We start from the raw sequence: 23672 nt of genomic DNA, 5'->3' as shown, positions 1-23672 counted from the left end.
TTTGCAGAACTGGGGTCTCTCACTGTCTTTTACTCAAACTTGTGGGAACACAGCACCCCTGTACTAGAGCCCTGCCCAGGGATTACTACTAGGAGGAAATCCATCTTACCTGCCTGATTTGTTTGCTGAAAACACTCCCCCTTTAGTGGCTTGATAACAAGATGGCATATGCATAAAAGATACTTCAGTTACAAATGCACCAGTAAATCGTTAAGTGCTTAATCACTACAATGACCTTTCTGCAAAGGAAAAAAAAGAAGACTTACCCAGACTTGCACTTGAATGGCTGAGAATTGCTGTCTTCTGAATCACAGAGAATGCAGAAGCAGCCCTAATTATATTCACATTAATCATTAACAGCATAACAAAACCCGGGTGAAGAGGTTTTCAGGAACTCATTAACAAGGGCATAATGTACACACTTTTATTTAAACATGGTAATTTACACAATAGCTAAAAGTTTGCTTCCCCCCCACCCTGCCTCAGGAAAACCTGTGTACCTGGATATCAGAATTAGCACCTAGTGTTTAAAAACTAAAGCCTTTACAGTATTATTTACTGCAAGCACTGGTCAGATCCGAAGCAATTTGGGTGCGGTGACACGTGGATACACTGAATAATTGAAATTTAAATTTAATTTCTAGTGAGCTCATTGCTGCACCTCAGCAGTGGTGCTTTGGGGAGCTGGTTATCTGGAACACCAGGGATGCATAGTTTATGAGGATAAATACATCTGACAGGAAGGGACAAATCACAGTCGTGGTCTGAAATTATTGCAGTGCAAATTTAATAGAGCAGTGTTTTAAAGCAGTGGAACTTAATAAAAGAGGTAGGTACTTTCCCCCTTGATGGTAAGAACTTAACATTGCTTAAAAGCAGCTCCATGTTCAATATCTCAGGTACACAAAGGAGTCATGGCAGAACTGGATTAGCTGGAAGATACTTCAAATGATATATAAAATGTTTCACTGGCATAAAAAAGTTATATTGCAAGAGGTTACTTTTTTTGTGGAGTGAGCTGTTATTCTTTAAATACACAGATCTAAACTTTTAGTGACACAAAGCCATATGTACCTTGATGTTCAAGGTCAATCCCTTTGCTAAAGGGGTCACTAAAGATCAGAAGATTGATGTTTCATGAAAATAAAGTGCATTTTTCTGCTCATGCTTCTTCTAAAAAGCAACCTCTAATTATATGAACTTATTTGTCTACCACGATTGTCACAAAAGCAACCAAGACTTATCCCACTTGGAAATGACCAGGCAATGCCAGAAGAGAAAGCCACTTTTGATGCAATTCTTGCACGATCTTCTCCCCTCCCACCTCTTGTTCCACATTATGTAATTTTTTAATACTAATACTCCTTCCTGTTTCTGAAACCTGGCTCCACGTTCTCTTATAAAGCACTTTTGTGCACCACTCAAGGCTACCAGGTGTCCTGACAAAGCAGGGAGAAGGTTTACATGAAGAGAAATGTCATTTTTTTAAATAGCACTTTTCCTTTTTCTTTACAAAGCAGATTGAGTGTCAAGTTTTCAAATCATTACAACAATATCCTCTGCAATTCATCAGTTCTCCCATCCAGCTTATCCAAATACTAACAGTGTTTTTGCCTTTACACTGCAACATGATGCAACTGAAAGGTGCTAAAATGAACACTTTTAGATCATTTTCACTCATACACAAGCTGTCATGCACAGTTGAGACATCAGGTTTTAAATCTATTTACAATTTTACATATTTTACAATATATATTTCATCTTTACAGCTACAGAATGAATTCAAACTAACATTGGTACCTTTTGAGTTTCTGCTGGAACTCGGATTCAGGTTAAACTAATCATTAAAAACAAGTAAGTGCATGCTTAGAAGGAAGCTTTCAGGAAAGATGTCAATGGACTAGTGTTGCTTAAAAATTACACCAGTTTGTGTAGAAAATTTAAATTCAGTTCAAAACCCCACAAAAGCCTAATAGAAATCTACTCGACTAAAATAAATACAATTCATTACACTTAACAAAAAGAAAAATGTACCTTTAAAAATGTACTGATTTAAGCTCGTCTGATTTTTTTAGCGTTAAATTTATTTCCCTTCCCAAGTAGCAGATAGTACTAGGTGAGGATAATGCTGCTTTTCAGAGTTAACACTGATAATTATCCTGCATAAACCTGAGGCTGCAGTGGTGGGGGCAGCTTGTCATTCTCCACATTTTCAGAGTCAATGGCTGCTAAGGCTTGACTTTTTGGTTTTATTTCTAACGGATATTTCTCAACAATATCTTCCACTTCCTTTGTGATTCCATCAGTCCAGTCTATTAGGTCTTTCTCAAGTTTCTTGGCTTCGCTGACAATTCTTTCCTGTCTCTCATTCAACTGAGAGAGGAGGTCTAAGCTTTTACACATCTGTTTAACCCCCAGGCACACGTCAGGGGAGAAGCTGTCGGATTCCTGCTTCTTCGGGGACGTCTGACCTGTCATGAAACGATCGAAATCTTCTTGGCTTAGATTTAGAGACTGAGCATCCAGCTTTTCAATGAAGGCCACAGCACAGCACTGCAAACAAAACAGAGAGAGATCACTGCAAGCCACAGATTGGAACGTGTGTGTTCTATTCTCCATCCTGCTGTTAGACCAGTAACTGATTATTTCTTTCTAATGCCCCAGCAGATTGATCTTTTCCAGAAGTTCACTGTACCAAACAGTTCATGTGCCTCCTTCCTCTCCCCAAAGTCTGAAGAAGTCAAAAACTCAGTTGAACAGCACTGACTCACTGGGCAATGTACATTCCAAACTTCAGGGTCACCTCAGGGTGTTTGGGAGGTGGGAGAACAGAAGGAACCCGACAACAAGACAAGAGCACTAAATTAATATTTAATAATCTGATCAGCAGAGATCTGCCATGCTCTTAATATTCTGAAGGAAGCAATGTCAAATCCCCATCTCATCTTGTGGATTCTCTGCTCCTACTGAAATAAGCTTTTAATATTCCAAGTATTTCATTCAACTACATAATTTCCCTCACAAATTGCTTTAGGATGAAACGCAGAGCACACTAGTAAATGTCTCTTGCAGGAGCTTTAAAAAGCCTGTTTACCTCCACAAATTAATGGCCTAGTTCTGCAGCCCCTTCAAGAGAAAAATCTCATGGGCTCTTGCAAGTAGGAAACTTTGCATCTGTAACATCTGCACTGTTCAAACTTGGGATTTTAGGAATAGAAAGGACTTATTTCCTGGCAGAATGAAAATACACCCCGGTCTTAGCATCAGATTGTTCAAACAAGGGCTTAAGATTATAAAGAATGAAAAGCACTTTCTGGTTTGGAAAGGAGAAAAGGAAGAGAGAGGAGATAAAACACAGCAGAACTGGCTGTACCCTAAGTAACCCCAACCACCATTTTAATTTTTTTTCTACATTATGTTTCCCTTTACTGGCAATTCCTACATCCAAATAAAAGACAAACCCCTTGTATAAAACCCACAGTATTCCTGCACTTACCAGGTTGGTGAAATAGTACCCATCCTCTCCTGTCATTAACCTGCTGGGGTTGCAGAAGCGTGTTATGTACTGGATGTTGGACTGCAGGCGGGGCGGGTTCCCCTTCAGAACGATGTATATGAGTGTTGGGAGAAAGTCATCAGCAGAGGCTGGTTCATTTTTTGTGATTTTAATAGCATTAAAGATGTGCTTGCTGCACTTGGTGATGCAGGCTAACTTATCACGGGGCACACGCTTCGAGTCCATTTCGATAATATCTGTAAGATAAAAAGAGTTCTCAGATCATTAAAAGTGTATTAAGCAGTCACCTCAATGAGCAGGCAATGCTAATATTGCATCATTTCTATCTGTGGTTCTTGCTGTTCCATAAAAATATCTGTTTATTCAACCTTCTCTTGGTTCAGTCCAAGTGTTTCAAACAGATCAACTAGGCCTAAACACTTCTGTGGTGGAAAAATTATTCCTGCCTCACGTGTGATATCCCAGTCCAATACCACAAAGACTCCTGCAAATCCAACAGCCTGGACCCCCCTCTGGTGATCGACTCTCTATAAGCAAGAGAGATGAAATTCGAAGCTGCAAATGTAAACTTTATCATTCACAAACCTGTAATTGCCTTTACAACCATATCAGAGACTTCTGGAATTTCTTCATTGACAGGAACACACAGCATTTGGGGAGTCACCCAGTGCAAAGCCCTGTGAGAGGACAGAAGTGTTAAACTGTTCTGTCCCAGTGACATTCAGGTGTTTGAAACCAGCTGCTTCTTGAATTCAAGGCACAAGGAGTGCTTTGTGTGGGTGAGGCACTAGTCCAGCCTTAAGCCAGTTTATTCCACTGAAGTAATTTATTTTCAGAAGAAATACTTTCTTCTATTTTTGCCATAATTTAACAAAAGCAAACCACTTGGTTTTCCCAGTGTAGCAACTTTCATTATCCATTCCCTTCATTTCTTCTGGTTTTTAAATACGGTGTTTTAAACCCTTTCTGCTCAACAATTTTGCCATTTTTGTGTGCACAGCACGAGGTTTTTAACATGTTTGATTCAGAGCTCATTTACAGGACTGGGGATTGCTCAATTATTTTTCCTTTAAAGCATTACCTGATTCTCTTTTGGACAGCAAGGTCTTTCTTCTCATCATCAGTTGTTTCAGGGCAAAAGACATATTTGTACTGCCGAGTCATAATGTACTTTTCAATCTGATCCATTGCCTTCTCAACTTTCTCAGGGGGCACTGCAAGGTACAAAGCCCATAAATGAAGTATTCCATGGCTCCTTTGAAGATTTAATACAGTTTGACCCCAACATCATCAAATCAATACGACTGACTCGAGCCAACCTGAGCTCACACAGGATGGACATAATTGGAGTATTTTCTCTCTCTACAGCAGAAGCAAAAATATAATGGGTCGAACATCACATGCCAAAGGGTCACAGTGAAGCACATTCAGCACACAGAGCAGGTTCAGCTGCCTGTAGCTTACAAGAACATTGTCATCCTTTGAAAATAAATCCAGTGAGGTCCTCCAAGTCCTCTGTTGCTGTTTATGTCTGAAAAACTCCCTGGGTTTGAGCTGTGTCTCTCACATACCAGACACACAAAAGCAGTTCCCAGCAGAACTGGCTGCTGGAGAATTACAGGGTAACACGAGGCCCCACAGCCTGTTTGTTACCTGGGTGGAGGCTACACGTTCACCTTCAGTTTTAAACAAACAGTATTGGATCTAAAACAAAAAATTAAAACAACTGAACCAAATTGTAGAGACTTTAAGCAAAACCTGTACAAATAATTTAGACTGCAAAACTTTACAGAACTGGGAATAATTCCAACTGTGGGACTAGAATTTGTTACCAGCATTTCTGAAAGCTGGTTTGGAATGCTGCAATATTTTACAATTTTTACTCGAGTTTTACTTGAAAATGCAAGGGGCTTGAGCCTCAAATAATCACTTTTTCAACAGGAAGAGGAACTTGATACCTTTCCAACGTGTCTGTAACTTGTCTGCTACATTTTGGTAGAAGTCCTGGGCACATTCTGACTGCTCCTCAATACTTAAGTCCTGTAACAGAACACAGATTAGGTGTCTGTGTGTGTAAGAATTGGCAGCAACACCTCTGATGTTTTGTTTCTGTTTAAGGAAAGTGTCCAGCTGCAGTAATAGTCTGAGAATGCAAAGGTATCATCAGAGGTGTTTATATTGGCTAAATTATATTAAAAAATATGAGAAACCAAGACACACTGGCTCTTTATGTGAAAGACTTGCATTTATTTGCTGTGCAGACAAATATCAGCAATGGGACTGGACAGGTGCAATGCCATTTTCCCCAGGCACATCCCTGAGTAATGCTGACAAAATAACAGATTACTAAGAGAAAGTTTGTCCCTACTTTGCCTCTAATTTTTAAAAGATTACATACAGTGTATCAAAAACCCAAGAACACAAATCATAGTTTGAAAGAGTATCTATACAGTAAACATTTCTAATGATAAAGTTACTCTGAAATACATTCACAATGTTATTTGTAAAACAACACTGTCTTTTGGGCATTACTTAACTGAGCTCCTGAAGAACATAACAGAGGTTTGAAGGGTTAAAATTAACTTTACTGATCAAGTAATTTTTCACCATTAAATAGCATCATAAAGCTACACTTAAAAAAATGGAGAGAGAACTTGGCATCTGAATTCTCTAAGGGTAAAAACTGGACAGCTGCCCTGAACACAAAGTCTCAGCTCTGCTGGCAGTGCTGCATTTTAGCTCTGGTTTATGTGTGATAGCAAATTGTATGTTTTGAGTTCTTTCTGACCAGCACAAACTATCAAGAAGTAGGAAATGAGAGCACCTTCAGTATTTGAAACCAATAGTAACACCACACTGTTTTTACAAACTCTCAGTTTGTGAAACTCAGAATGAGTAAGTTCTAAAAGAAAAAAAACCTTCAAGATGTTTTCAAAGTAGAGGGAATGTAAGATTCCATCAGAACTGCCTTTAACATTCAGTCCAACTTAAGGAAACAACCTGAGTAACTACATACTAAGCAGGAAAGGTAGGAGAAGGGGGAAGAAAAGAGTTGTGCTGCAATACTGACTCATTCCAACCATAGGTGGCACTACAGACTGATTAATATTTCAAAACCATTGATTTTTTTTTTTAAAAAGGAAAATGAAGATGTAACCCTTATTCCATACTAAAAAGAAAAGTACAGTCAAGTTCCTGTTCCCCAAATAAAAGATGTGTGGGTTGATGTTGTATTACCTTTATAACCTTTGGACTGAAGATGCCCCATCCCTGGAAGTGTTCAGGCCAGGTTGGAGCAACCTGGTCTAGGGGAAGGTGTCCCTGCCCATGACAGGGGTTGGAACTGGATGATCTTTAAGGTCTCTTCCAACCCAAACCATTCTGTGGTGACCCCATGATATCTAAAAACTCAGCATGTAATATCTTATAATTTCCACAAGTCATGTTTGTCTAGAAAATCGCTGAACAGACTAATGTATATGGGATGTATTCAGGACTAATTTATTGGGTTGCAAAGGACAGTTCTCTGAGATACTGGGGTTGGAAGGATTCTTTGGTCACACCCCACACCAAAAAACAAGGCAGCCAGAATTTAAAGCTACCCTGAGATCTTCACTTGACTAAGCACATCACCTGAAGGCTCCTGTGTACACTCCATAAAATCCAAACTGCTGGAAGAAGTGCAGCATTTTCTCCATCTCTCCCCAGTTTCCCCATTTGACTGATGCAAAAGGCAGGCAGGACTTACCCTTTTATGATTCATTGTGTCCAAAAATAGTTTACATTGCTTATAGATGTCTTGTCCAGGCTTGTGATATGTCTTGAGAAATTCTATGAACTCCTTGGACACTCGATCTGTCTCGATGCTTGCCTGCCTGTTTATGGAAGGGCTGGGAGCCTTGGCTTCTTGGATCTCTGCTGGGAAAATTTGGGCACATCAGATAAGCTTTGTACACTGATGGATAAATTCAGCAAGTGTTTAACAGCTATTAAAATTTCAGGTTGGTCTTTTTTTTTTTTTAACTGTGCAGATGATTGATCAGTTATTTCTCAGGCTCTGCCAGTGAAATGATGGATATTATTAAACAGAACTCCAGGAAACTGAGTATTCCACGGAAAGGAAACATTTTCAGCCACACACCCATTTGCACTAATGGCCTTTTTATAGCAGCAAATGACTGTAATGTGGGTTTGCTTTTTGGGTTTCTTACATTTTCATTCCCAGGTAAGATATCTCCATATAAGATCAAGGCTTCCAGACAGGATTCTGCAGCAGCTTAAGATAATGGAGTGGTCCCTTTTCCATTCCCCCTCACCTCTAATTCCTGCTCCTTTGCACCAACACAAGAATTCATTCAACTGGCTCATGAACCAGCTCAGGGAGCAGCAGATTGGGCAGTTCTAGTCCAGGGACACTGCACACACCACTGGATGCAAGTTTAGAGAGCTGCAACCACAGGGGGTTTTTTTCTCCCCCACAAAACACATGATTTTCCAAGCTGCAAGTTAATTCTGCTGCTCCAATACCTTCACTAACCAAGTTTAGTTCACCCACCTTTCAACTTGCCAGCCAACACTGTTCAAAATGGAAGGATTGAATAGAGGTGATGTAAATGAACATGGTGAAAAGCAAGCAGCAGAGGGACAGAAAACATGAAAATATTCATGGTCAACACGATACAAACAAATCTTTCAATCTGAAAATACTAACATGCACAACAAAAAATCCGTGTTTCAATAAGCACACATGCAGAACTCCAAAATAAAAAGAAATACGTGGGATTAATATACTTAAGGTAACTTACTAGGGGGGTTTTGTTTGTTTATTTGTTGTTATTTGCTTTTAAAAAGACTCAGCACTAAATTCAAAGCTGTGTCATCCAGTGATTAACAAACACTGATCATCTGACCAAAGCACAAGACTTCAGCATAACCTTCTCTGGGTGATAATTTGGTCAGGCACCATTAGAACATTTATGGTATTTAAGCGATAAGAACAGAAAAGGTTTGGCAAATATTTAAATTCCAACTGTAGCAATTGAGATAGAAAGTGCAAAAAAACCTCCTTTTGAGTTCCACAAGGACATTTTTCCAGAGGGGATTTCTTTGTACCTAAGATTCCCAGCAGTGCAATACAAATGCCTGGACAGGGTTCAAGCTGAAGGGTGACCACTCCTGCATGTTGATCTAAATTTGTCACATTTCATATTAGATAACCAGTAAGTAGGAAGCCTAGTTCTGAAACAATAAACAAAGAAAGCAGGTCTGCTTTCAAAAGGGCAGAATTATATGACATTTCTTCCATGATTAATTACTGATCTCAGTCTGAAGTACAGCTGAAGATTTATTTAACTTCAACACTGAGTTCACTCTGCTATAAAAATAATGAACCTCATTCTGCTAGTTGACCATAAGGAATATGATTATTTCAGTCACAAATTGAAAACAGATTTTTTTTTTTAGTTACTAGAGAGATGTAGTCAGCTGAGGCAGATTACTGTTAAGTATTAAAACACAATGTTAGAATGAACTGTCTTCAACAAGTCACACCAAGAACTACTTGTAGTCACTCAGAAGTGTTGCAGCTTCATTAATCTCTGAGCTGAAATCCTGGTTTAAGGAAAATTAATCTGTACAATATACATTGGTTACTTAAGGACTGCAGGAACAAATGTACTTTCAGCAACAAACTATTTTCAGGTTTGTCACGTGCTCTAAAAGAATTAAGTCCAACTAAAAAGAAGCCGATTAAGGAAAAGAAATTCCATTTGACCAAGTTAAAGAGAACCCAGTAGAGGAAATATGCCCAAAATGAAAAGGAAGAGCACTGGAGGAGTTAAGAAAGGATCACCTTCACAAGGAACAAACACTATTAATAGTAAAATCTTTCTCAAGGCATTCTACAGAAATGCTAATTGTCACAGCAGAACATGAGCACTCCAGTGATTCACTATGGTTGTGCCACGGTCACGGATCTGAGTCCAAGCAGGGAACATAAAAAAAGGGTTTGTCATTAGCTCTGCTACACACAGCCACTCATCTTCTCCATATAATTTGCAAAATAAAAGAATGGTAGATCTTCAAATTTCTTTAGTCAGCACAACAAGTCAGAGTTGCACACAAATAACACAGGCTGAGCTCCTGAAGCTGTTTGCATCAAGGGGGTTGGCATCCTTTTGGTGTAAATGGAACTAGGATGTCTTCTCTGATATGAAATTGTCTTCTTGGTTAACGTAACAAACATCTGGAGATGTTTTGAGAATGCAAAAGTGCTTGAAGTGTCAACTATTAAATTGAAACAGCAGTTTCAACTTATAATCAGATTAGAACAGCAATCTGGAATTCTTTTTTGATTAAAAAAATGTGAAGTAGCACGAGATCCAGCTACTTCTTACAAAATTCTTATTTTTTGAAAGAATGGTCACACTAAGGTGGAGCTCCAAGAAGCTTCAGCTTTATTCTTGTACTCTCCCTACCAAAAAGCAAAGAACTGGTTTAGAGATTCAAGTTCACCTCAAGATGCTGGACTTGCTTTTTTTGTCATCTTCATGTTCAAGAGCACGAGTTTGAACTGGCACAACCCTAGTTTGTACTTTGCAAAGCCCAACTAAGAAGTAAGCTCACTAAAACCAGGCAGACAGCTTGCTCAGGCTGTGCTGCATTACCTTCAGAAGGGGAAGCCAGTTCCCAGGAGGGAGTAAAAATCTCCTTCAAATCCCTGAGAATGTTATCAGCATTTCTCTCCCTCCCAGGCTGTCCTTGCTTAACGATTTTCTCTTGAGCAGCTGCAATGAACGCGAGAGCAAGCGGGACACCGAGGGCAGGAGCGTGGCAGGAGAGATGGCAGGGGGGTAAAAAAAGAAAATATGGAAAAGTGAGAAGAATGAACATAAAAAAAGGCTTTAATTACACAGGTGAATGCCTCATGTAGCCAGCTGCTGCCATGCACCAGGACAATTCCAGGATGAAATTCAGGCGTGTTTCTTATTAAGGAAATGCATCGTCTCTAAGGCTAAGGTAGATTGGTGTTGATTTCCCTTCTGGAATTCCTACTCCACAGCCCAGCATTTTCTGGGTTTTGCCTGTCTAAGCTGTTGCTATGCAAAGACATCAGTGCCATTAATCATTCTTACTTGGAACACACTCTGTAGAACAAACATCCAGACAACCACAAACTTGGTATTCACAACCCACATACACACAAACACTACAAGTCTCACATTTATTTTCAGTTAAAGGCACCCTGTTTACACATCTCATTCTTCCTGCTAAGGCTGTCAAAGTGCTCCATTATGGCAGCATAGCTGATATGTCATCTCAGTGTTTCTATCACACTTAGACATACCAGTTTCTTCGAGGTGACTGACAGCCAGTACCTCTTCTCCTGCTTCCTTCAGGAGATATTCCCCTTCAACTCCTAAACCATGGCATGACACTGTGGCTGACTCATGAATTTAGCAAGGTTGTGTCAGAGGAACAAGGTCCTTCAGTGGCAGACCCCCACCAGGAATACATTTATGCTATACTTTAGTGGAAGAACTCCTGTGGAATGCACACAAACACAGCCACAGGTTTAGGACTGCACAGTTCTATTTAAAAGATTGTTTGGCATCACTCAAAAGCCCACATTTTTCTGTGTTTTCAGTAGCAATTGCTCTCCAGAAGTGTCACTATTTCAGCTTCTTTAGAGTCAAACCACAGAGCGCTCCTCTGCCTTTTAGAACGTGACATCTGCCACGTTAAAAATACTTTTTAATTTAACATGTTGTACAGAACCATTAAAAGCAAAGGAGACAGTTACCCTTCTTAGCTCCTGCTCTGGAAGAAGCAGTGAAGAACTTCTTCACAGTAGTGACCTTTCGTGTTTTCTCATTGGTTTTCTTCTCCTCAAACTTTGAAAAGGTCAGTGACTGGGCCCCTTGGGTGCTCTGACTACTGGCATAGGCTTCTTCCTCCTCACGCTGAAGCCTGGAATTAGAAAAATAAAGGTCTAATTTAAGTGCTTAAAAACAAGACAAATAAGCTAATTTCCTCTGCAATAATTAATTACTCATTTGACACGCTGATTTCCCCTGTGCCCATCTTCATTTCTTGCTTCCTCCCTTCGCTACCTGACATCCACCTTTTCCGTGGTGCAATGGTCCAAGTGAGGGAAAGGTCAAGATGTCCAGGGAAGATTAAATAGTAAAGTCAACAGGGAAGAGACTGAGGTATAATCATGGTCACCTTCCCCTCATGTCACAGCCCTGAATTCTGTAAGGCAAAGGTGAGGGGATAGACTGTGGGAGGATTTCCAAAAATCCATTCATGGCCTCCCTCCCTGCATCATGCTGAGTTTCACAACCACAGGCAACCCAATCCTCTACTCCCTCACTGAAGGGAAACAGCCTGTCACAATCTCATAAATATTCTGGGAAACACATCATTGTTGTCATCATTTGTTTTCTAAGTCTTGGTAATAGATAAACTTGAAGGAATGGGGCAAACCCCCTCACTGCAACTCTGCTGGGTGCTCTGCAGAGACCAAGGTCAGCTTTTAATCTACAGGTACAAAGCAGGGAAGGCCAAATGTACCAATCCTTCAACTCTTCTTCCTGTGCAGGAGGATTAAAATAGGTTAAATTATATTGCCCTTCAAGATGCTAAAAGGTTGAGCCATTGTCTTTAAACATCCATCCAGCTCAGGATGGACCATAAATAGTCCTGGATCTGCAATCTCTTGAGGCAGGAATTGTATCTTATCTGTGCTGACAAGCCTGTCTGTGCACTACAACAAACAATCACAGCTTATCTGTGCCTTTAGCATCTCCCTGCTGAGCAGCTACTTATTGAAGAACTCCTTAAATACCCCACTTTCTTGTACAGAGATGTTACAAGACTGATAGCATAACTATCTGCTCTAATAATACTTAAGTTCTTACTAACTGTTTAAGACAAATTTATGGCAGAGTTATAAAATGACATGTCCTCTGTCCTGGCACCTTTGGACTGGGCTAGAAAAGTTCCAAACACTTTCTCTGCAGTTAATCTGTTCCAGTGCCAGACAGGAAAGAGAATTTGAAAAACAAACCAAGTAACTACTTCAAAGGCCAGAAAACTTAGGGCTTCCAAACTGTAACCATCAGTTTGGACCCAACTCAAGCTCAGAGACCTTCCACAGATGTCACCTCCTCCAGTGCACTTAATTAATAACTTTTCTTCCTTCCTCAATGACCTTGGTTAATGTATCACTGGGTAACTCAAGGTCTCCAAAGGGTTCCAAGCTCTAACCAACTCCAACAAAAAGCAGTTGTAGCTGCTTGTATTTTCTCACCCAAGCACAGAATACCTCTAACACCCATTTTTAGGGTCAAGCATTTATCACACTAAGAAAGCTAAACTGTGTTGCAGAAAATAAGTGCTAAGAAAAATTACCTAAATTATTAAAACCAAAGCTTTGATGCTTTTGGGCTTAACCCTGCAGTTTAAAAGAATTACCACAGACAAGACTAAAACCATTTTTTTCAATCAGCTGCTGAGATGTAAAACCATGGTGCTGGCTATGCAAGACAATAACTGCCAACTCCAGAGGCAGGGGTATTTTAATCAAAATTGTCACTTCCACCCTTCCAACTGCTACATAAAATTACAGATTTAAGTATGCAAATTAGGTCAAAGCATTTATTGAGAGGTAGGTGGGTGTTTACACTTGCTACTCATAGACTTTCTTCTGAATCCTCTTAAATTAGAATGTCATAAATATTCATCTTTGCATCAAGAGGAAGGTTTTAATTCCTGCTGGAAAGGTCAAATATGAGAACTTGTGATGAAACTGAGCCAGAACAAATAGGACTAGAAAACAGGAGCCAGGAATAGTACTTAGTGAAGTCACCCTACTGCAAAAGCTGAAGGAATAAAGGGGGTTCTTTACCGCTCTGCCAGCTCCCAATCCTCTTGAATTTGCTTCTGCCTGGCCTTATGGTATTCCTCTCTCCAGCACTTGGAGCAAAATCCCTGCCAAGCAGGATTGCCATAGTAACCACATCCCTTCTTGCACAGGAGCTCCGACTGATCCACGTGGATTCCTCTGCGTTCAGATTTCAGGTTCATTTTCTTCCTGTTTAAAGAGAAAAAGGGTTAAAGTCTGAGAGACATGGCAACAGCCAGCTAGAAATAATTTCTTTTGAAGGTCTGCCTTTCAGAAGGAAGTCACCTGTTTTAATTATTTAACAGTTCCATAGCAACGAAATAAATGCCAGAGGAGGAAGAGCACAGTTATACAAGCAGGGAGCCCCAAAGCCAGCCCAGCATTAGCATGTGTTTGCATAGCTGTGACCTGCAAACAGCACCGGGGCTGGCCCAGGGGCACAGCAGCAGTGCCAGTCACACTCAGGGAGAAAAGCCCGAGGCTCTGATCTCACCAGCACGTTGTTCTACCAGTCACAGGCACAAAGCAACAGAGGAAAAAAGGAATAGAGGAAGTTCCAACCACCAACAAAGGGAGCAGGCTGAGCGAGAGACAGAATGAACACGGGTTTGTGTTCAGACTCTCTGCACAGAATCACACTGGTGAGGCTTTAGGTATCATGTCTGATATAAAGAATGTCTTCAGAGCACAGTGAGCTATCTGAGCTGACCCAGCCAGGCACATTAACGTGGAAGAGCTGCATCTCCCTTTCCTCCAGTGCTCAAGTTACTCTGGAGTTAAGCTGGGTGCCTGCACACAGAGCAGCTCTATAGAATTTATATATAGTGGCTGCAACAAAAAGATTCTCATGCCCACACCAGGAGCCTGTCTTCCAAGGATCCAGCCCTCCTCTTCCTTTCCCTTGGCACAAACCATCCCACATGCCAGCTTGTTCCCAAAGGCACCTCAGATACTGTGCTCTAATGCTAAATGCTGCATTCATTTGAGAAGAAAAGCAGCACAGGATCATCTGCATTAGCAAGTCTAAGGTCTGCCTATTCAAATATTAATATCTGGATTACAATACTGACAAACACACACACACACACACAAAATATCACAGTGAGGCACTGGAAAGCAGGTCTTGACCAGCAAATCCAGCCCCTTTTTCTTCCTGCCACCCTCAGCAGAGAGTTTTTTGTAAGCTGAGCAAAGACCTCAGCAACTGCTCTCACAGTGGCAATCAAAGGTGCCCCAGGACATCCTTCCTGCAACAGGAGAAGCAGATTTTTAAACCAACACTGCCCCACAGTCTGAAGACCCTGCCCTCCCCTCCAGCACATGGCTTCAGATCACACAAGGCAACCAGAACACACTTGGAGATGCCATGGATGGAAAGCAAGATGAAAAGTGATTTTCTTACACTGAAGAATAGCAGTAGCTTGTCAGAATTATCTTGTTTTCCCCTAAAATTCTGCCCCAAACTCCTCCCTGAGTCATCCACCAAAACAGATGTGATGCACAACTGTCACTGCCACTGACAGTTTTCTACTATAGGAAATAACAGCTATTTTCTTCCAAGATGGATTATCTAAGATCAACCACTTAAAAAGGCTGATAATGTTTAACATTTCCCATTAATCTAATCAAGTTATTTTAAGTATAGTAACAGGAAACACACATGATTTTCTCTGAGGGGGGAATATTCCATTTTATCCATTTAGACTCCTTCACTAACATCTTTTCTATCTTTAAAAGAAGTAATGAGTTTTGAAAAATAATCTAAAAATAGTTTCATTGTAGAGACATGGATATTAAAGGAATCAGTCTCTTAATGGCATAATTTATGAAGACACATTTTCGCATTTATATAGACAAAGAGCAGCTGAATATTCTTTTCTTTCCCTCTGAAATGCCTGACATTAAACAGACATTAATGTGCTTCTGCAAAGCAAAATAATAAAAAAAACCCACAAACCTAGATTTTAAATAGTTGAGAGCTTTACTTCATTCCCATATGGACAAACTAACAGAGAAACATAAACACATTGCCTTCACAAAAATATTTTGGTTTCATTTACTGACTTCTCAAGGAAGGCTATAACATACTGACAGTGTATGTTATACAATCTATCTGACAATCTACCTCACAGCCCAGAAATTAAACACCTACTGTCTGTCAGCTGCAGAGCCTGGGACAGAAATTGCACTTTGGTACTATTTGGACACACAGCCCACTCTCAGAGCATCACACCTGAGCTTTACCACCAACTCTGAAAAGAAAAGGGAAGCAAAAGCCTGAAAATCTTTACCTGCTGCTGATTCAGTTTCAAGACCACTTCTTAAAACCAGAAGCTGCAGCAGCATTTTTGATCAGAGGCTTCTATTGCAGGTGCCTGTACTAGAAAAAAACCCAGCGTGCCTAAAATGCTCAATATTGCCATTACTGGTAAAGCTGAGCAGTCTCAATGTTTTCACTGTAAACCACGGGGAGCTATAAAGACACAACACACAAAAACATCTTCAGAACACAAACTTCACAGAAGTTCTGTAGCACCCAAGGAAATAAAGCCCAGTTCCTCTCACCCACCACAGCAGTCACAACGGCTTTGCCACTGCAGTCTGCAGGCCCATGTCATGAGCTCAGGTGTCTGTTCTTACTCAAAAGCACTGTGCTCCAGACACTCAGATGTTCTGAATAACATCTGCCTCTCTGAAAGCCACCATGCACTGTTTCTATGCCAGTTGTGCACTTCCACTCTCTCCAGAGATGCACAAAAATCAGCTTTCTGTGCCCACAGAGCTTTACCCACAATTACCTCTGGCATCCCGCTCACCCTCTGTGCAAACCAGAGCTAAAAATAAGGTTCTGTTTAGTGTCAAAGTCCAGCAGCTTTCCCCAGGTCTGTAAACAGCTGCAAAGTCAAGGCACTAGAAAGTTGTTCTGTTCCCTCCCCTTCAAGTGTTTTTGATTGCAGTTACATCAGCTCCAGATCCAGGGACTGAAGAGGTCACCCTGAATCAATAGGAAGAAGTCACATGCTGCACATAAAGCAGAGCCTTTCTGCCTCCTTCAAACAGAAAAGGCCATTACAAAAAAAGTTTTGCAGCCAATTTTTGCAGGTCAGCATTAACGTTTTAATGAACAGAACAACTCGAGTTTCGATTAAACTGACGAAAAAAACCCTCTCAAGCCAATTTTCAACAGCTAAATCACTGTGTACTTTATGATCTCACATACCTAGAAATGTTTTGTTGGGACTTCTGAGTGTCCAAAAATGCCTTTCCCCCCCCCTTCTCGATTCCCTTCTCTCCCTCCAACCCCAGCTAAAGGTGTATCATTCCTTACTCAAAGATCAACTCCTCGATGTGTTTGCACAGTCACACCACTAATTTTGCACGGTCAGACCTCTTATTTTACTCGTGCATGGCCTGTTCAAAGCTCAACTCTGAGCAACATAACACAAAACAAAGAACAAATTTGTTGTTTTCCTGGAGTCAGAGAGCAGGCAACTCTGAAGACCTTTCATACCACCTGACCACTGAGAAGCCAGGAAAACAACAGTAAAGAAGGTAACAAACTTCCACATTATAAAAAAAAAATCAAGCCCCAAACCAACAGAAAAACCCAGCCAAAAAACCCACAAAACTAATCAAGGACAATAAAGTATCAGAAGATAATAACTAACTAACTAACTAGTAAAATTGGAGAGGTGATTTACACCAAACGTCCTTCTTGAATCTCCTGTATCCAGTTAAAACACATCTCAACAACTTCAAGAAGCACCACATCTCCCTCCCAGGAGCAAACACCTGTAATTTAAATATACTCATTACACTGCTTTTGTTTAAGTGCCTTAAATAGCTCTGCTGTGAATATCATCAGGGAAAGCAGGGAAATGACACCTCCTTGCACATCCCCTCACAAATACCATGGTACAGAATCTTCTTTTAAGGGTTTCTGTACCAGTACTACACCTCATCACACATTAATATCTATGTTAATTAGCAACATCCCTCTGAAGAGTTTAGAAAAAGAATGGGCTCTTAGTTATTAATTTACAAAATCCCTTTCCCCTGGTTACTCATTTGCAAGTAAAAGCTTCTTGCCTCCTATTCTCCTCTGAAATGGAAAAATGGAAAACTCCTTTCCATGATCAGGATCTTTAAGCTCCACCTCGCACACCTTGTGTGTGTGGCTCCTCAGAGGGTCACTGCAAATGTGCTGTTACACCCTGGCTGAAAAGGGGATTTATTCGGCAATCACAACATGGAAAGCTGTCCCACTGCTGGCAAGCAGTGCCTCTGTACCCCAGCCCCCAGAGGACGAGGCTGTGGGGACACCAAAGAGCTCCCCTTGTCTCACTGCCACCCCCAGGTGGTCCCCACCCAGCTCCAGCTCCAGCTGCCATGGCCACGTCCTTCCAGGCTGCTCTACACGTCCAGCTTTGCTTTTCCAAACTGCAGAGACCTCAGGAGCAGATGAATATTGGTGCACAGTTGGTAAACGAGGCATGTGGTTCATATTAACTCAGATGTATCTGAAGGGTTGCACATCAGAGGTCTCTGATGACAGATCAGATCTCCTCTCCAACCTTTTCATAAGCACCTTACAGCAGCTTTGTTATGATGTCTGGCCATGTGGAGGAAAACCCCAAGCCACTGTGGATTGATTCAAGATTAGCTTTTTACTCGCTTTAATGCAATTTATTCTGAGGCTGTCAAATCCATCTTCCTATCAACACATTTTTCTTGTGCCTAGGCTTACCTAAATTTTTTCTTTTATTCACCTGTTTACTTAGAGCAAATACATTTTAAAGAGTGCAATACCAACTCAGAGGTTTCTCATCCCTTGCTCACACTCCCAGGTTTTTCCTGTTGGGTTTGTCATCCAAGAAGAACATCCAACAAATCACAGCTCTGACTCCAGAAAATGGAAATTCACATATTTTTTTTTTTTTTTTTTAGGAAGGATAAACCAGCTGCCTGCCTACCAGTTCCTCTGTGCCTCCCTCAGAACTGAAACTGAGAACAGATGTGCAAACAGTTCAGGGTTTCAGTTACCACAGCCAGGGAAGCAGACCATGAACAAAACCAGCAAAACCAACTTTTCTGCAAAATGCTCTGGCTGACAGCCACATCACTTCCCCAGCACATACTTTGATCTGCCTTTGATGATTTACTAAAGAAAACACAGAAGGGGTTAAGACACAGGAAACATGAATTTTGTTATGAGTCCATAAATCCTCAGCCCATTTTTGTCCCACAAGTGGGGACTGAAGGAGCAGCAATCATTGTTCCAGGACATTGGACCTTTTGTATGACACAGAAAAGACTGTATTTTAATTTTCACACGGACCAGATCACAAAATAGCCAGAAAAATTCACAGTGAACCTACTAAAGCACGTATCAGTCACAGCAAAGAACATGTGCATCCTTAGCTTTTATCTGGTAGGAAAAAGGGGCTCCTTCAATCCAAACAGGATCTGTCACTGAGGGCTGATTTAATGCACACATGAAACACTAAACTTACATAACACCTTCTTTTCAGCAATAAACCCAAGATAGTTTTCATAACACATCAGGGTTTCCAAAGACTGCAGACACAGCTTTGGCTTCAGGAAAGGCACTGTGTGAAATACAGTTTAGGAGCAGTATAGATTTCCCGTGGGCTCCAGCACCACCAGCTTGTTTTCCTTGTTCTTTTCCAGCTCCCAGGCTTGGAGCAGGCAGGTCCCTCTCCTGCCAGTGCAGGTTGTGTCACCACCACAACGACAAGATATCGACTGGATCATAAACTATTTATCAGTCCTGGATTGCTGAGGTCACCTTTGAGAGAAGAGCTGGCTGGAAAAGCTCACACCCCAAAGCTGAATAGGAAGGGTCTCGTTTAATCAGTCTATAAACACCTCTGGTAAGAGGCAATTGCAAGGCAATAGATAATTACTGAAAGCTACGAAAAACAGTTTGGTAGAAACTCCGCACACTAACGCTGGAAATTAAAGCAGCAGCTTTGCAAGACTGTTCTGTAAATGAGTTTCACTATTAGTAACAAGTTCTTTAATGAATGTATCTAAATCAGGAAACACTTACAAAACGGACTCATAACTCAGGGGTTTGTTTTGGGTTGTGGCTTTGTTTTGGTTTCTTTTTGTTGTTGTTATTTTGGGTTTTTTGTTTTTCCTCCATGAAACCAACAGTCTTCTCAAAAAAACCTTTGGCACAACTACTGGCAACAACCCACACCAGTCCTTTCACTGAACCGAAGCAAACGTGATTCAGCTCTTCAAGTTTCTTCACAGCACTTAACACACAACTTTAATTCCTCTTATTCAAAAACATCAAAGTGCTCCAAAGTGTGTTCACAACGTCTCATCACTCATTGCAACTGTTTGGTCACTGATGGCCATTCCCAGACGTGGGATTTCAGAGCAGGAAAAGTAGGAAAACTGAGGAAGTCTCCAAACACACAATTCTTACATTAAGTGCTGCTGTTTCACATTTCACTGGTGCCTGAACACTACATCATACTTCAGATCAAGAGAGAAGCAGGCAACTTCATTTATTAAAAATAAATTTACGAGGTAGATTAGAAAATGCATCAAAACTGAGGGGGTGGAAGGATGGAGCAGGGTTAAGTTCTCTAACAATTGTGTATTTTGCCAGTGGAAAAGGGCCCTTAAAATGTATTTAATCCAAAAAACAATCACTGACCCAAATGCCACAAAACTCCTAAGAGCAACCTACGTGTTGAAATAGTCGTGATTCAGGTGTAACCCCGAACGTTCAGGCGTGTAATTAGCAGAAGGCTAATTAAACATGAGCTAATTTCCTCCAAAGGAAAGGGTGGGGCAATATGATCTCAGAAAATACAAAAGCCATTAGACAACTTGGGAATTAGGCAAGAAACCCAGCTGCTATCTTTGCTGTGTTCACAGTTTCAACGCGCCCCTTTCTTGCAGTTGAGAGATTCCAGCTACAGCAGTTGTTTCCTTGGATAAACAGTGCAGGTTGCTAAAAAAATGATCCCAAGGAAACAAACAGTCGTTACTGTGATGCCAGACAAGGGCTGAGCAGCCACCTCAAACCAACCACACTGCTGGGGACTGTCATTTGGAGGGGAAGTTGCAGCCACTACTTAAAACCTCCAAAACCTCATGGCCACGAGGCTGCAACGCTGCCCAGAGAGCTCAGAGTTTACTCAGCTTGGAGATGTGCTTTCCCCCCTCAAATGTCAGCAGAGGCCTGAAGCTACACGTTTGTTTGTCCCCATTAAATCCTGAACTCCTGCCTGTAGCCATGAGCACTCAGCTACCAGCAGGAGTAGCACATACTCATGAATTAACAGACTGTGCCTCACCATCTACATGTGACTCACAACCGTGCTTTTCAATGAAATCACAGGAAACATCTAAAAACTCTTTGATTGGGAATTCAAGAAGATGAAGAGGATTAGCTAAAACTTCTAAAATCTCCTCAGAAACTTCTTCTCCACACCACGTTTTGCAAACGTGTCAGCCACGCTCACCTGGGCACAGATTAAAATTAAGTTGGCTATAACCTCAGAGAAAAACTTCAAAACATCTTATACACTTTACACCTGACTTGTTACAGCGTTTTAGCAGGACTTCACAAGCAAAATTTTTAGGTCTAGTTTTAGATCACAAGTAGTTAATCATCTGGATAAAAAAACAAGCATAATTGGGGATTATATAGCAAACATCAAGAGGGGGAGGAGGGAGCTAAGAAAGACTGTTCTAGCTTAAATAACACTGCAGAACAAAAATAAATACCAGAATCATGGACTATCTTCAAGCTTATCAACAAGTGTGTTGTGTAAAGGGGTCTTGGGAATTGCTATATTTGGCTTTTTATCCTATTCTTCCATTCTATTTTATGCTGTTTTGGGGTTTTTTTTTGTCAGCAAAGCATTCCATTGAGCTACAGTTCTCTTCCTAATCCTCCCTGCTGCAAAACACTTGTGTAACCACGTCCAGAAGGCCAACACATCCAACTCCAGAGTAAAGCACTGTTCCTGGAAATCACCACGTCCTTCTATGCTGGTTGGTCATTGGTCTCAAAGGAGTCTTGAGTAACTGGAAAGCCGAGAGCAGCTCGGTGCTCTTCCCAAAGTACTGAGGTACAAAGTGTGAGGTACTGCCAACAAACAAAGCACTGCTTCAAAAACAGTTTAGTGATCCTTTCTCCAAAACCGTGCAGTGCTGCTAATTCCCAGCACTGGGCCAGATTAGGGCCTCACTCAGCCAATAAAAAAAAAACAAACAAAGCAGTTTAATTTTTCCTCTAAAACCCCTTCAAGTCAACCCAGCTCCACATCACAACGATGCTGCCCCTGCCACACACCAGCAGGATTTAGGACAGCATTGAACCAACCCCTCAGAGAATTTTTTTGTGACTCCAAGCACATCATTCATCTCTCAATATCTCACACCCTCTCTGAGGGTACAGCCACTCCCTGCTGGAAGGAACAACCTGAACGCTACACAAAGTGCCTCAAAGAGTGACAAACACCCACAAAAGCATCCAAAACGCGCTGCTCAGCATCTTTAAATATTCTCCAGACTTCACCTGGCTTGAATTTAAAGGACTTTGATCCTCAGCCGTGCAGTGAGAAGCCAGGCAGTGGCAATACTTACAGGAAAAAAGCCAAAAAACTCATTGATCCACAAGGAACCCATGAGGAAAACAGGCGGGGAGGGGTTGGGGGGCAAGGAGAGCATATTGGGAAAGGTATCAGTGACACCTGCTCCTTGTTAACTCTGGAAACAGACCCATGGAATTAAAAAAAAAAAAAATTCTTTAAAACCACATTAAGTATATTAAAAAATATAAAAATATTTACATGTAATAAAAAGAAATCAGCTTTAGGAGCTGCACATGGAGGAAGACAAACACCCACAAAAGCATCCAAAACGCACTGCTCAGAGGTATCTTAAATAATTCTCCCAGCTTCACCTCGCTTGAGTTTAAAGGGCTTTAACCCTCAGCCGGGCAGTGGCAACACTCACAAGAAAAAAGCCAAAAACTCATTGATCCACAAGGAACTCATCAGGAAAACAGGCGGGGGGGGCATATTGGGAAAGATATCAGTGACACCTGCTTAACTGCTGGAGCACACCCATGGAATTAATATATATACACATATATGTACACATATACAATAAAGATTAGTTTTAGGAGCTGCACACGGAGGAAGGTTAAGTTCAGCGTATCCCGACGCTGCCGCCCTGTGGGGCCCGGGGGACCCCCCGCCCAGCCCCGGGGAGCGGGGCCGGAGCGAAGCCCCTCGGACACCGACCACCGACCCTTATAACGACCGTGGGCGATACCGGAGGGTCCCCGCAGCCCCCGCACCCGGGGCAGGGCCCGCGGCCCCTCGGCTCTCACCGGCTGCCCCGGGCGGCGGGGCCGTCCCGTCCCGTCCCGTCCCGTCCCTCTCGGCTGCGCTGCTCCCGCGGCCCCGCTCGGCCCGGCCCGGCGCTGCCTCCGGCCCTCCCTCCGCTCCGGCGGAAGGGCGGGCGGCACCTCCGGGGCGGGACCGCGCACGGAAGGAAGCGGAGCCCGGCCGGGCTGGGCGGAGCGGCCCCGCCGCCCTGAGGGGGGATCGAAGCCCGGCCAGGCTGAGAGGAGCGGCCCCCGCCGCCCTGAGGGGGGATCGGAACCTGGCCGGGCTGAGGGGAGCGGCCCCGCCGCCCTGAGAGGGGATCGGAGCCTGGCCGGGCTGGGCGGAGCGGCCCCGCCACCCTGAGGGGGGATCGGAGCCCGGCCGGGCTGAGGGGAGCGGCCCCCGCCGCCCTGAGGGGGAACCGGCGGGAGCGGGACCCGGGGAAGGGCGAGCGCCGGGAGAGCTGCCCTGGCACGGCGGCACCGGGGCTGTCACACACACGTACATGTTCCTGATTCCTGGAAATGCGAATCGGTTTCTCTTCGGCTTCTTCTTTTCCTCCCCTTCCAGCCCAGCAAACGGCTTCCCTTCCCTTCCCTTCCCTTCCCTCTCTCCACACCCCCCCCCAGGGCAGCTCCTCTGTTGTCTCCCCAAACCCAGGCCCTGCCCCAGAGCTGTATTTGTGCTGACTGCAGCAAACAGAGAAATAGCCACTGCTATTTCAAACTTACTCCTCTTTCCATTCTCTGTTACCTGGCTGTGCTCTTTTTGCTTTATCCCTGCCACACTGGGTCTCAGACATCCTGCTATGAAACAACAGGACAGATGGACAGCGAGGAAATGGTATTTTTAGTTACTTCAG

General features: G+C 42.3%; 1 protein-coding gene across 8 annotated transcripts; it reads right to left on the bottom strand.

The window, feature by feature from the left end:
• Nucleotides 1–410: 410 nt before the first annotated feature.
• Nucleotides 411–22905, bottom strand: RABGEF1 (RAB guanine nucleotide exchange factor 1). Of its 8 annotated transcripts, none has more exons than XM_032707510.1 (11): nt 22813–22905; nt 13428–13613; nt 11319–11485; nt 10183–10302; nt 8073–8093; nt 7266–7435; nt 5476–5557; nt 4599–4731; nt 4103–4194; nt 3497–3753; nt 411–2553 (listed from the first exon to the last, which is right to left on the bottom strand). In XM_032707510.1, the coding sequence occupies exons 2-11, from the start codon at nt 13604–13606 to the stop codon at nt 2155–2157; spliced, it is 1620 nt and encodes a 539-aa protein (XP_032563401.1). In that variant the 5' UTR covers nt 13607–13613; nt 22813–22905; the 3' UTR covers nt 411–2154. The 8 variants fall into 8 exon arrangements, with proteins under 8 accessions (XP_032563401.1, XP_032563402.1, XP_032563403.1 ...); XM_032707511.1 differs by lacking the exon at nt 22813–22905 and adding an exon at nt 13918–13999; XM_032707512.1 differs by lacking the exon at nt 22813–22905 and adding an exon at nt 13710–13813.
• Nucleotides 22906–23672: the final 767 nt, after the last annotated feature.

Source organism: Chiroxiphia lanceolata, chromosome 20, assembly GCF_009829145.1.
Source record: "Chiroxiphia lanceolata isolate bChiLan1 chromosome 20, bChiLan1.pri, whole genome shotgun sequence".
Lineage (NCBI taxonomy): Eukaryota > Metazoa > Chordata > Aves > Passeriformes > Pipridae > Chiroxiphia > Chiroxiphia lanceolata.
The sequence above is the reverse complement of the archived record's forward strand: the minus strand, read 5'-3'. Positions and strand labels throughout refer to the sequence as shown.

Bases quoted from the DNA above. Each gene is read 5' to 3' on its own strand.
- RABGEF1 (XM_032707510.1), bottom strand. From the start codon at position 13,606: ATGAACCTGAAATCTGAACGCAGAGGAATCCACGTGGATCAGTCGGAG. The intron at 10,303-11,318 runs GTAACTGTCTCC...CGTTCATTGCAG, and splicing joins CAGAGCAGGAGCTAAGAAGG to CTGCTCAAGAGAAAATCGTT. The intron at 4,732-5,475 runs GTATCAAGTTCC...TGTACCTTGCAG, and splicing joins GTTACAGACACGTTGGAAAG to TGCCCCCTGAGAAAGTTGAG.